The sequence below is a fragment of the Podarcis cretensis genome (genome assembly GCF_951804945.1).
Source record: "Podarcis cretensis genome assembly, chromosome: 1".
Taxonomy (NCBI): Eukaryota; Metazoa; Chordata; class Lepidosauria; order Squamata; family Lacertidae; genus Podarcis; species Podarcis cretensis.
Window position 1 is genome coordinate 117,051,322 of NC_137170.1, and position 14,246 is coordinate 117,065,567.

At 40.4% G+C, this 14,246-nt stretch overlaps 2 protein-coding genes across 50 annotated transcripts in view; both read left to right on the plus strand.

Annotated features, from left to right (window-relative positions):
* TTN (titin) overlaps positions 1-14,246 on the plus strand; it is a 300,685-nt gene that overhangs the window by 46,659 nt on the left and 239,780 nt on the right. For 47 of the 49 annotated variants that reach the window (XM_079974390.1, XM_079974400.1, XM_079974409.1 and 44 more), the window contains 9 exons: positions 368-628; positions 1,377-1,518; positions 1,860-2,025; positions 3,683-3,914; positions 5,055-5,339; positions 5,449-5,574; positions 8,695-8,883; positions 10,290-10,661; positions 14,045-14,101. In XM_079974390.1, the coding sequence (XP_079830516.1) occupies positions 368-628; positions 1,377-1,518; positions 1,860-2,025; positions 3,683-3,914; positions 5,055-5,339; positions 5,449-5,574; positions 8,695-8,883; positions 10,290-10,661; positions 14,045-14,101 (1,830 nt within the window). The remainder of the gene's footprint in view (positions 1-367; positions 629-1,376; positions 1,519-1,859; positions 2,026-3,682; positions 3,915-5,054; positions 5,340-5,448; positions 5,575-8,694; positions 8,884-10,289; positions 10,662-14,044; positions 14,102-14,246) is intronic. The other 2 variants (XM_079974404.1, XM_079974430.1) reach the window with 1 other exon arrangement.
* On the plus strand, positions 11,339-13,775 carry LOC307223571 (V-set and immunoglobulin domain-containing protein 10-like; the record flags this gene model as incomplete). The annotated part of the gene is made up of 2 exons (XM_079989709.1): positions 11,339-11,913; positions 13,108-13,775. Exons 1-2 carry the CDS (start codon positions 11,484-11,486, stop codon positions 13,773-13,775), a joined length of 1,098 nt encoding a protein of 365 aa, XP_079845835.1. The 5' UTR covers positions 11,339-11,483.

Consider the following 14,246-nt stretch of genomic DNA (forward strand, 5'->3'; position numbering starts at 1 on the left):
GCCAACAGGAGGCGGGGGGGGGGCTCAGAATCCAGACCACCAGCTGTATCCTGTCCACAACCCCTGTCTTAGCCGCTCAATTTCCAAACTTTTTTGTTCTAGAAAATTGCAATATGTTTTCTCTTCTTTGCAAAGTTCATTGATTTGTGTTTCAAAAACATGCATATGACATCAATCCGAGGCTGGGTTTTTTAGATTTTGCTGGTTTTAATATATATGTTTTATTTTATTTTATTTTATTTTATTTTATTATTTTTGTTGTGGGAAGTGATTTTGAATTTACTTTTTGTAAGAAAAGCAACTGATAAGTTTAATGATGATGATGACAATGATGAAATATTTTCCCTTTTATTTCCTTTAAAACCAGCTATCTTGATAACATCCATGCTGAAGGACATCAACGCAGAAGAGAAAGATACAATAACCTTCGAAGTGACTGTTAATTATGAAGGCATTACGTACAAATGGTTGAAGAACGGCGTGGAAATAAAATCAACGGACCGGTGCCAGATTAGAACTAAGAAACTTACACATTCACTTTCGATAAGAAATGTGCATTTTGGAGATGCTGCGGAATACAGTTTTGTTGCAGGGAAAGCTGCTTCATCTGCAACTTTATATGTGGAAGGTATTAAGTTTTCTTCCATCTGTTTTAGGTTTGGATAATCCTGAACCGACATGTGACCTAGCCTTTTTGGAATGCATGTAGCCCCTTCACTCCTTCCTTTGCATGAGCTGCAGTTATACTAGGAAGCCTCTAATTAAGCAGAGTTTCTTTTTTTGAAATGATATTAAAGAAACTAAATGTCATATTTTAATACCCTGGTTTGTTCCAAAGGTGGTAGTCATAGCTTCCCAGTTTGGAGAAACCAGAAAACTGTGGTTAATTGAAGACTTACTGGTTTATTTTCTCGCACCAGAAATAGGAGTGAAGGAGCTATATGCACATGCTAAAGACTCGTTCATATCTCAGCTTATTAATAAATGAACTTTTTGCCTATGCTCACCAAGCTATGACTGTCCAAATGTGGATGAAATTGGTAATGTCAGCCAAAAGATACGACAGGCTGAACCGGTTAAGTGACTTAAGAAATGCTTAAAGAAACCCGTTTTCTTTAATCTTACTGCTATGTCTTAATTGTTTTGTTGAAATTACTCTACCTGCTTCTTATTTTGTTTCTTGTTATTTTAATTTCAATACAAAATGTTTTGCGGTCCTTTGTAAATGTGCATATAACAAACAGATAATTGCTGTCAATTAATTACTGTTGCGCTCTGATGTGGAAAGGAGGAGTATATATTAAGCAATTATTAATCGTCTGGGACTATAAAGTGGCTCATAATGACAATATCCCTCATGGTTTGTTTTTTCCTAGCTCGCCACATTGAGTTTAGAAAGCACATCAAAGACATAAAAGTTGTGGAGAAGAAAAAAGCTGTTTTTGAATGTGAGATCTCAGAACCTGACATTTCTGTTCAGTGGATGAAAGATGGACAGGAGCTACAGCTTGAAGACAGGTAATTTGTGTTGTTGTTGTTGTTGTTTTAAAAAATCAATATAAAGAAAAGTTGAAGTTTTGACCTGAGAGCTGCTGCTGCTGCTGCTGCTGCTTGTGACAAGCATACAGGACATGGATGGTGAATTCAAATGTTACTTGGCAACACTGGCTAGTCTTTGTACTAGTCATCAACTCTGCCATATGGCAACTTTCAGACACAACAGAACTTATTGGGCTAGAGGGAAGGCTTTGAGGGAAGAGCATGACCTTCTGAATCAAACAAAGATACCATATACATATAGTTATTGATATGTTAAGAGACCACACTTTCTAAGTTTCCTTTGTTTGCATTATTTTTAGAATGAAAATTCAGAGAGAACGGTTCGTTCATCGCCTCCTGATTACTACCACAAAGATGTCTGATTCCGGGAAGTACACGGTAGTGGCAGGAGGAAATATGTCCAGCGCTAATTTGGTAGTGGAAGGGCGTGATGTTCGCATCAGGAGCCTTCAAAAAACCGTCCAGGTATAGTACTTCCTCCTGTTTTGATGATCAATACAGCCAACCTGCCCCTGATCACTGAAATGTCAGTTTCTCAAATAGATTTTCCAAACTCGGTGCCAAAAATCTGTGGAGAAACTTTGGTTCTACCAAACAATAATGTTCAGGTGTTAATTATTTTTTAAAAAAACCCATGCTAACTTGTAGAAGCATTTTGCTCAAAGATCCTCCCAGATCTCAGTTAGAAAAAATGCTGAATTCCCCGTTGTGAAAATGTAAGCAAAATCAGATGCCAAAGAAGGTACACAGCCATGTGGATGAGCATTGCTCTCATGGACTGAGAGCTTCTTAAATTGAACAATGATCTTTCTCTTCAGCAGTTGGAACAAAACTCTGTGCACAGGGCCCTCTCTCACATCTTCATGTCCCCTTAGATATTTTTTAACACACCCCAAAATACAAAATATAAAACGACATTTCCCCTCCTAGCTTAATTTAAATCAGTTAATGTCAACCCATACAAGAAAACCTTATAGTTCCCTTTAAGAATTCTTCAATCCCTGGCAAAATTATGAAAACCCTCTTATTTTCCCAAGTGCACACTGCGTTGATCTGATATTATTCCTTCATTGGTGTCTAGAGAAGTGAAGACTGTAGTAGAGGGACAGCTGATCATTTTGTTGTCATTAACTTTTTACCCAGATCTGGAGCTGCTTATACATTGTGATGTGCTTCCCCACTTATTTTGAAAAGTTATTCATCTTGTAAACTATGAGAAAAAAAGATCAGCTGCAAAAATAGTCTGTTAAGGTTCAAGGGCTTCTCCTTGGTGATTTCAAGGGGCTGAGGGATGTTGAGTGCCAATTGAAAAATTGGAAAAAATTTGAAGGAACAAACAAGCAAACGAATGAACAAATGAAAAGGGGTGTGTGTGGAATTGACCTACTTGAGCTCCCAAGGACTTGCAGTAGCTTGGGAATAGCATGGCAGGGCAGCACCCCACCAGGTCAAAAAATCCCCCTGAACAAGGCTGCAAGACTGCTAAAAAAGGACCCCTAACCATTAGGTCCAGTCGTGACAGACTCTGGGGTTGGGCGCTCATCTGGCTCTATATGCCGAGGGAGCCGGCGTTTGTCCACAGACAGCTTCCGGGTCATGTAGCCAGCATGACTAAGCCGCTTCTGGTGAACCAGAGCAGCACACGGAAACACCGTTTACCTTCCCACCGGAGCGGTACCTATTTATCTACTTGCACTTTGATGTGCTTTCGAACTGCTAGGTTGGCAGGAGCAGGGACCGAGCAACGGGAGCTCACCCCATCACGGGGATTTGAACCGCCGCCCTTCTGATCGGCAAGTCCTAGGCTCTTTGGTTTAACCCACAGCACCACCCGCGTCACTGCAAGACTGCTACTACAGTCCTAAACAAGGGTACACTTATTAGGGTTGGGGGGGGTGTAACACAACCCATTGTTGTGGGTCCCTATTTTTGTACATACAAATGGGAAATGATAGGCGAAATATGTAACTACATCTATACAGTCCTTTTTTTAAAAAAAAAATCACTGGTGTTTGTTTTGTTTGCACATTTTTGTTTGCATCACAGATTTATTTTGTATTGTTTGATGAATAGAATAGACTAACAAAAATGGGGGAAATAATAAGTGTCTGCTTATTGACAGGTCATTGAGAAACAGCGAGCCGTAGTAGAGTTTGAGGTCAATGAAGACGACGTTGAGGCTCGCTGGTATAAGGATGGAATTGAGATCAACTTCCACATTGAGGAGAGATATCACTATGTGGTGGAAAGAAAAGTCCACCGGATGACAATCACTGAAACTAGATATACAGATGCTGGAGAATATACCATCTTAGCTGGAAGAAACAGGAGTTCCATCACTCTCCATGTGAACGGTGTGTATACAGATTTATCTTGCTTTTTATTGGAATACTAATTCATATAAGACGCTACATTAGCAGTCTCCACAAACACACTTGCCAATGCTGAAGTTCAGCATGACATTGCAGTCAATGACAAGCAAAAGAAATGGACTGACCTTCAAGGCCAGCCAAGATTTGTGTTCTGCATTATATCGCTTTCTCTTTTTTTGCACTTCTTATTTTCTTTTGAACTATTTCAAGCTGCACTTTTCAGCAACAGTACACAAGTAGTTAAGGTTCAGTCCTGTGTTTCCAAATGCAGGGAACCTCTGGTTCTCTATATGCTGTTGGCCTCTCATCAGCCGAACCAGCACGGCCAATTAGGGATAATAGCCATTGTAGTCTAGCCACATCTGAAGGGCCACAGATTTCCCACCCCTACTATACACAATTTTAGGGCAGTAAATCCAATTGGACTCTGAGCAGACATCCATAGGCTTGCACTGCTCGTGATTAGCTATTTGTTAAGCTGTATCCTTCTGCATGTACTTGGTCATCTTGATCAGACAAGTTTATTTTTCTTAGAGGTGTCTACACTTCAGCCCTAATCTGAGATATAAAAATGATTACTGTATTTTCTAGTATTCACCATTACTTTATAGTCGTCCCTCCCATTTATCATTGGAACAACCCCATGATTAAGGCTAAACTGCAAGTTAGGCCTGAATAGCAACACTCAGGGGAGAAAAGTGTGATGAAGTCTTTCAAGGACCATATTATTTCATGGTTGTGGTGGGACATCATGGGTTTGAATGTTCCAACCACTGAAAACCATTGTGTCAGGGAAAGCTTTCTAGCCTAGTCGTCGTCCTGATGTGCTAGTTTTCTACAGCCAAGAAGTTGCTGTTGTTGTTTTAATATGGCAGAGGTTTCAAACATCACAGTACATGTGGCTAATCTGTGCATGTGCAAATCAACTCTTTGCCTGTTGCCCAACATCTCTTTGTTGAGCTACAGCTAGCAACTGGTCCTCTCTCCTCCAGATCTAGTTACCTTGCACTACGTGTCACATAAATGCTGAAGAACCTGCATGCAACCACAGAAAGGAAGGAATGGAATCTATCTTGCTAGAAATTAGTTGCATGATTATGTATATATTTTTTAAAATTATAGCTCCCGAGCCACCCCAGATTGAGAAGGAGCTTCAGCCAGCCACCGTGGAGTCTGGAAAGCCAGCCCGCTTCTGTGCTGTTGTGTCAGGAAAGCCGCAGCCCAAGATCTCGTGGTACAAAGATGAACAGCCTCTTTCTTCAGGCTTTAAGGTCAAATTTCTTCATGATGCCCAAGAATACACCCTGTTGCTGATCGAGACTTTCCCAGAAGATGCTGCCGTTTACACGATTGAAGCGAAGAACGACTATGGAGTCGCCACTTCTTCTGCGTCCCTTTCTGTGGAAGGCAAGCTCTCCCAGCAATCTTGAGCATTTTTGAAACTGGCATTGTCAATATTTTGCACTGTGTGCTCTTCCATGGAGGCTAATAATCACTCTTTGATCTTTTTCCTTAGTCCCAGAAGTTGTTTCTCCTGATGTAGAAGTGCCAATTTACCCACCTACTATTATCGCACCACTCCGTGATGCTATTACTTCTGAGGGACAGTCTGCTTGCTTTCAGTGCAGAGTTACAGGGACAGGTTAGTTTAACAAAGTCATAAAACACTTTTGTACTCCTTGTTCGACCCGGTGCACTTAGTAGGTTAAAAAACAGCAACAAGCAAACAAACCAGTTACTGAAGCCAGGCTTCCCATAGCCATGTAGATTCAGTTGTGTGTATACAATAACCTAACTTGTCTTATACTGACCAAGAGGTCCCATAGCCAGGGACTCCATTTTGCAGTGCTAAACATTAAAATGGTAGGCACAGTTGTAATCATCCTTCCACTTTTAATTCAAAGCGGCATTTTGCTACACTCTCCTAGGTTTCAAATGAGCCTGAAAAATGAACAAAGCCTTGGATGTCAGCTTCTGACACAACTTTGCCGTGGAAAGAATGGATCTTCACTGAGCAATAATTCTCACTTTACTTTTTGCACTTGGGTACATGTACTCAAGTAGAAATTCATGTGTGTTTAAATATGTAGGTTGAATTAGGAAGAAGATAATTAGAATTGTGTCCTTTAATTCCAAAATGAATTTTCAGTAAAGGATCATGTCCTTTTCCTAGCAGACACATGCCATTATTTTTTTTTAAAGGAGAGACATACACTTCATGTGTCTCTCATTTTTCTGGGAATATATATATATAACGAGAAAGGCGTTCCATGACTAGGAAAGTTGCTTGAAAAGGAATGTGGAAGAGAGATTAGAACCTATCCAAAATATTACTTGCAATCCATTCTGACCTCTCAACTTCATAATACTTCACTGTGTGATGTGAATTTTGCACTTAGTTACACGTACTTGAGTACCAAAAGTAAAGTGAGAATCAGCCCATGCTTCAGACATTTTATGGCTAAAAGAATTTATGTTACTCCTGCCCTGTCCACCATATTTCATGGAATCCAAGGATCAGCTAAACTAGCTCTGAAACCGAACCATTGATAACCAGTACCCCCAGTAAACCAGATATCTAACTGCAGAATGATCTCATCATATATGCAAAAGTCTTGGGCAAATTAAAATCACGTATGCTCCAATATCTTGCTGGTATGGGATCCCTAATATGTACACAGGGCTCCTTATAAAAGAGCTTCTATAGGAACAAAGAGCTATGTACTCTTTGTTGAAATGGGGCCAGTTCATCTGAGAGAACATAGACCTCTTGATCCACAGTCCTGGGTCACCAGCAGTTCTGATCAGTTTGACTGTTTGCATATGGTTACAGATATATGGAGAGAGAGAGAGAGAGAGAGAGAGAGAGAGAGAGAGAGAGAATTTGAGCAGTCTAGATATCTGGGTAAATGCCCCCTACCCCCCAAAACACTGAGCTTTATATAATTTTAAGAGAAGAATGAAGTGCCACGTCATAATTTTAAAACTATCAGTAGTGCCACAATAGTTCAACTTGCATATAAAAACACTCATTATAGTTCTTTTAATTCTCCCAGTGAACTTACTGAAACTCACACAATACTTCCTTCTTGCATATTTTAAAATTTGGATTAGATAGATTTTTTAAGTATAGATTTTAATAAGACGCACATAAAAATCCAAATGGACGATTCGCTTTTAAATTAGATAAATACAGATATGTACTCGAAATGAGATATTATCCCTAGGAAAACAATTCGTGAACATACGATCCATTTGCACGATGGGTGTATCAGTGATGAACTGAGGATCCCGAAAAGGGCTCAAAAAGTTCTATTCCCCCACCTGCCCTGCTCCAGCCTGCACATGCACAGAGAGCACAAAATGACAGGGATGGGGTACCTGTGGCCTTTTGGATTCCAACTCCCATCAGCCCCAGCCAACATGGCCAGTGGCCATGGATGATGAGAAATGGAACCCAACAACATCTGGAGGGTCACCGTTTCCCCATTCTTGCTTTGAGAGTTACACATATGCCAAGCAGAAATGAGTTGCACTGTGCAGGGGGCAGAAAGAGGGAAAGTAGCTTGGGGATGAAGAAGGCATGCACAGACCACTCATTTCCCCCAGACATAACAACTATGCTGCTCTCCATGTGCCCAAGTTGATATGTAGGTGGGATATACGGGTAAAGAAAGGAACTTCCAGGCATTGGTTGGCGCTACGCTCAAGGTGCATATGGATCATGTCCCTAACTACAAAAAGAAAATTCTGATAGGACTTTTAAAAACATGTCATCATAAAAAGCATGTAGGAGTTTACACTGAAAATATTGGCAAATTTTGAGCTGTGCAAAAGCATGTCAGAATGATTTATGTATATATACATATATATACTCATATGGGTATATATATCATTTTGATGTGCATGTTGAAAGCTACAGCATTTCTATATGTATATATTTGTGGAACCAGAGCATGGGGAATTGTTCTTGGGAACGCCCGCTCTCTTTGTATTGTTCATGAATGTTTCTGCATATGACTCAGTACAGCATGAAATTATCCTTAGAATAGTTCTTTGTCACGGCCCAGATCAAACCTGCTCATGTGCTCCTCCACTGCCCCCAAATATCCAAAGCTGCCAGTTTCCAGAATAGTATTGTTCATTTTTCATGCTCACTGAAATTCTGGATGAAAAAGGAGAACAAAAGTTTGAGGTTCACTAGGTGTACACGGAGGATAGAACTACACGTGATGCTCAACATGGGACTGCCACCAACAGTGACCTGTGTCTTCCCCTGCCTTTCCCTGAAATACTTTAATCAGACTTCCTATGCCATTTCCCTGGCTCCACATCATTGGCTGTTGCTTGCAGGGGTAAGGGAACACCAGGTGGGGATAAGTGGATTTCCCAAAATCAGTGAGAATATTGCTCAAAATTGGCATCAATCCTGGTACCACTTCTCCACCAGCTGTTGAAGGCGGCAGGGTGGGTGGCACAGGTGGCAGCGGGAAACAACATGGATTGATCTAACAGTGCATTCTTAGGCTTCACTTTTCAGAAATCAGTCCTGTTGAATTCACTAGGACTTGTTTCCAGAAAACTGTGTATTGCAGCCTAAACATTACAGTGGAGGGGGAAGAACTCAGTGCAGTGTTGCCGTATCAAGTATCTCTTTAGTTCTGATCTCCCAACTTGTTCATCAGTTTGCTCCCCAAGTGAAACTAGAAACCTTACATGTATATCTCTCTCTTTTTTATTTTGTTTATTTTCACTTGAGCAGACCTCAAAGTAGCTTGGTATAGCAAAGACAAAGAGATCAAGCCATCCCGCTTCTTTAGGATGACTCAGTTTGAAGACACTTTCCAGCTTGAGATTGCAGAAGCATACCCAGAGGATGAAGGAATTTACACCTTTGTCGCAGGCAATTCTGTTGGCCAGGTGTCAAGTACAGCTGCACTGAAGCTGGAAGGTACAGAGTACTGTCTAAATAGACACTGTGTAAATTTGCATGTGTTTTAACATTAATTTATATTTATATATATCTTTAAAACTACGTGTAATTGTCTGTCATGTCAGTGTCTTATAACTCGAATAACCAACCCCATTGTCTGATGTCGATAGCGCCCATCTGGTCTCCACAGTATAAATTCTGCAGAGTGTCATTTCACGTTGTTCCAGTGTTCCATAGTTTTCATCTTTCCATTCTGTTTCCAATGAGTATCCAGCACGCACCAAAGATAAACGAATAAATAAACCCCCTCTGACATAACCAGATTCCCAGAATTTATTTGTCATGCCAAATCACATTTCTGTTCAAAGGAAGTGAAGGCGTGTATCTAAAGAACTGTGCGATATAACTCAATACAGACAATGGGGGTTTAGGTTTGTCAAACAGGAGCACTCCCAGTCCCATGTTGTGTGGCAAACCAATTCCGAGACTGAGGTCAGAAGGATGCCTATTGCCTGCCAATGCTAAAAAGCAGTGTCCCAGAGTCTCCTCCTCCTCCTTTTTTGTATCTTGCAATACAAAAATGTGTGATGTGCTGATTGTTCTTTCCGCCTGTTTACAAGTGGGAAGCTCATCACAAAATGAGGCCACATCACATGGTTTTTACATTAATACATGCTAAAAGGGAACAAAGAGAAGATGTAGAGCTGAGATGGCTGCAGCCACCATGCATGTGCCATAATATCTAATTCTAGTTTTGCGAGGCATGAGGGTGCTTAAAAAGCAAATTGTGATATGGCATGTGGATGATGAGCGAATCTGTTTATTTTCTGTCCGTGTCACTTTCACACATGACTCCGTCCCATTTCCACATTAATTAAACGACATTAAATAATTAGGCATCGCTAATGTTGGCGAAATTGCATTTATGTATGAAAAAGACGAGCACCTTACACTGAAAATAGAAATGAATGCCCCGTTGAAAAGAAATGTCTAACCTCCTTACCATTCCAACACCTGCTGAAACACAAGGGGAAGCCCAGAACCTGCAATACAATATTGATTTTGTTGCTGTTTTTCAGGGTAATATATCTAGAATGATTTGAAATGCCTGTAGCAGGCATTAAAATCATTGGGATTTAATTGACTTGCATCATGCCAATTCAAATGTGAATATTTGTCAGAGGAAACAAATATTCAGATACGTGACACGAAGAGCATTTATACATTTAAACTCAGCTGGTTTTCAAATGTTTTGCTTTCCACTCTGCTTGTACCCAGAGCCTAAACATTGTCACTTAGGGAAAGGACGAGTGTCATGCTGTAAGAATGTGTTTGTAAATAAAGAGAAAGGGCATGTAGGGCGGCTAGAGAAAATTGACTGGTGTGCAGGGTAAGAAATTAAAAGTTGACATGCTTCTTTTCAGGCTTTAAGGTTGAAGAAGTTACCTCACATTCCCAAAGGCATGTTTCTTCATCTTTCTCCATTAAGAAGGACCCCGTTGCCCAAAGGCCCAACTTTATCCAGCCTATCTCAAGCTGCAGAGTATGCAGCGGGGAAACAGTCAGATTCCAAGCCAGGGTTTCCGCCATGCCGAAACCAGAAATCCTCTGGTTTCATAATCAACAGCTAATGTTGCCAACCAAAGGCGTAGTTTTCCATTTTGATGAGTCGACAGGCACAGCCACATTGATAATAGTAGATGCTTTCTCAGAAAATGCCGGGCAGTACTCTTGCAAAGCCAGAAATAGTGCTGGAGATGCAACTTGCATGGCTACACTTACAGTGACTGCTGAAGGTAAAGCCCCGCTTTTGTTCCTAGGGAATTCTGTTTGTTGCATAAACCACACTTTTTCTACACTGTGACTAATGACCTTCTCTTCTTCCTCGTTTCACACTTTTTTATTTTATTTTTAGAACTAGCAGTGCCGTCACTAATGTCAGTAGTCCTAGCGGTAACCAAATAAACCACTCTCGTTTCCTGTACTTTCAAAGTGTCGTGTCATGTAGAACTTGCATCCTGGTCTATTGCTCAGATAATACACCTGTTTTTTGGTAGACTAAACACACGCACACACTTCAAGGCAGTGAGTTGTTGGCAGTTGGTAGCATTCTCTGACGTTTGCTCTACTCGGTTTTTAAAGGGAAAGAAGGGATATTGTTAGGGTATCAAAAAAAAAAAAATGCCTTCAAATTGCCATGGACAACTGCAGTGGAAAGAAGAGTCAAATAATTACCACATATTACCAGCATGAGCATATTTCATTTTTTCCCATCCATCATTGTGGCTGTTCTTTTTTGTAAAATATTTGCTGCCTCCTGAGGGCACCTTTAATGAATGCAGCTGGCATGCAAGGCTTTCAAAGGAAGACATTTCATTCTTATCATCTATGGCATAGCGTTTTGCTTTTAACGTGGCCCACTGCAGTGCATTAGATATTAATCATATGTTTTGTTACTTGATTACACAGTGCAAGCCTTAGATAGGCTAAGTTCTGGGAAAGATGTAAAAGAGTCTATCCAGGCAAAATCAGAAGTGCATATTGCTTCCCCCTTTGCAAAGAAGGAAACTCAAGTGTATGTAAAAGAAATTAAGTCCAAGCAGGAGGCGTCACGGGAAATGGTTGTGCAGGCCTTTGAACACCTTTCTGGAACTTCTACTGTGAAAGCTGAGATTGGGACGGAAGGAGAAAGCTTCAGTGCCACAGCCATTACTCAGAAGTCAGAAAGCACCATGGTATCTGCAACCTCAATTCAAGTGCTGAGAGAGGCGCCCCCAAAGATTCTTCTGAAACTTCATGATCTCACTGTGAGATGCGGCGACACTGCTCAGTTTATGTGCGCTTTGGAAAGCGAAAACTTCTCGGACGTTTTGTGGTCCCACGAGGGAGAAACTTTACAGGAATCTGAACGAATAAGGCTGTCACAAAATGGAAGTGTTCTCTTCCTCACTATAAGCAATGTCCAACTTTTAGATCAAGGACTGTACAGCTGTACTGTTCGTAACGACTATGGAGAAGTAACAACAACTGCTATACTAACCGTAGAAGGTGGTTATCTGATTTTTAACATTATATGATGTTACTTCATTTCATCCTCATCATCACTGCCTGTAGCTCCTGTGCTAGTATTTAATTTAGAATTACAGTTTTGAGTTCCATTTCCCCCAACCCTCTACATTTCGGGCTCTATTCATAAAGTAACCACATGCACAGGTACTCTGTGTAATTTGCTAGTAAAGTAGGAACCATACCTTCCCCTGGCAAGTTACAGAGGTATCGGGTTCATCTCCAAAAGCAAGGACTAGTCAATTTGCAGTGAAATACTGAAGCAATTTGGAAGTTTCCTATAGGATCAAAGAAAAGTACAAGAAGTTGTTTACAATTATTTCTTCTTTACTGGCTGTTAATTTTTGTGAAAGCTTTTTTAAAAAAAAACAACATGCTATGTAGTCTAACTTTTAATTTAGGCTATTCTAGTTTACAAAGAGTTTTATGCAGATATTGACTGCCATTAACAGAACCATTCTCTGAATGCCCTTTCCCACCCATACCAGTTTTCTTTTAAAATTGGAATTTTGCATCTTTTTTTCATTCTTTTATTGACCACAACAATTTGTTACGGTTAAGGCAAAGAAACTTCCACATGTCATGTGCCTTGCTTTTCCTTATCCAACACCAGATGATGAAGGTGCCACAAATGTTTTTACCTATAGTCCCCTCTTGTGTTTAAGCAATGAAGACTAAGAATTGACTTTTGGTTTTCTTCTCATGGCATGGAAATAGCTGCACGATTAGCACACAGAAGAGTAGGAACAACAACTTGAACCCCAAACAGTGCCAAATATCCTGCTTTTACAAACTGGTGGATTTCCTGACTTTTCTACACATCACTGAAAAGCATTGCAGCTGCAGCTGCCTTCTAGGCTATGCAGAAGAAGCCTTGACTAAAACTGAAGATGTCCTTGTAAAAATTACTGTGGGCCAATCCTATTTCCTCTGATGTCAGTGACGCAAATCCTGTGGATCTAATTGCACCTTCTATTTAACCTGGCATGAATAGAGCCCTTAAATGTGGAACACGATAGTATAAAAGACTGAAAATTCAATTGTTTTTTGCACTAACACGCTGAACATTCTTTTTACCATACTAATGGCTTTTATATACATATATATTGCTGAGTATAGATTTTTTTTTTTTTGCTGCAAAACATCTAATCTTATCCTAACTTTATTCTTGCCTAGCTAAAGAAGCACAAGCCAGAACAGTAACAAAAATTACCCTTGAAACAGATACTAAAAGCATTAAAACAAGCAAAGAGTCTCAGATTAAAACAGCCTATGAATATAAACAAGAGTCTTCCACGGAAACAACGAGCGTGACAATATCTACAGCTCAAAAAGCACAAGAAGCTGAGAAACTGAGGATCAGAGACTACTACCCTGATGTTGTGCCGTGCGAAGACATCGCCGAAACTGGTGCCACAGTACCAGTCTTCCTTGAAACTCTGCCCCCAGAAAGCTTTGTCAAAGAAGGAGATAATGTCTCGCTGTTCTGTGTAATCAAGGGGTTCCCTACACCTTGTGTCATCTGGCTGTATAACCAGCTAATAGTTGAGGATTCCGCATTGTGCTCTTTGAGGCACGATGGCCCACTGTGCAGTTTAAACTTACTGAAAGTTAAAGAGAATCAGAGGGGTATATACAAGTGCAGAATAGTTAATTCTGCGGGACAAGCCGAGTGCAGCACACATCTGAGAGTGACAGGTTGGCAACTGCATGTTCCTTCCATATACTCCTCTTGTGTACCGTCGTTGAAACCTGTTCAATCCACAGTCCGTGATATAATGAAGCGGTTGTGGATTGTTGAATATTTTCCTCATGGTGTTAAAGGCATGTTAAAGGCATGTTGAATTAGAAAAAGAAAGAGACGGAGAGGGTGGGGATAGGGAAAGGCTCCTTTAAAATGCTGTGGGGGGAAATCCCCAGTACTTTAGCATCCTCCCACTATTTGTTTTCAACTTATCAGGCACTTCCTGGCATGTATGTGTATGTATGTATGTATGTATGTATGTATGTTTATGTGGTTTTTTCCTCCCCCTGTCAATGCAACATTTTTATTTTCTTCTCTTGCAACATTCAACTCGCTTTCCATTAAATCACACTTTTATTTTTATTACAGCCCTGGAAAGAGTTCTGCAGGAGAAGATAGAACAACAGATTGAAATGGAAGTGAAAGGTACAGTCGCACACAAACGTTTATATGGAAAGGAAGGTTTAGCATTAAAAAAAACCCCAGTAACCCCTTTGAAAAGCTGATACGTATGACCAAGAAAGCAAAACATATTCTGAAGCATATCTGAATATGCCGCATGTTTTGTTTT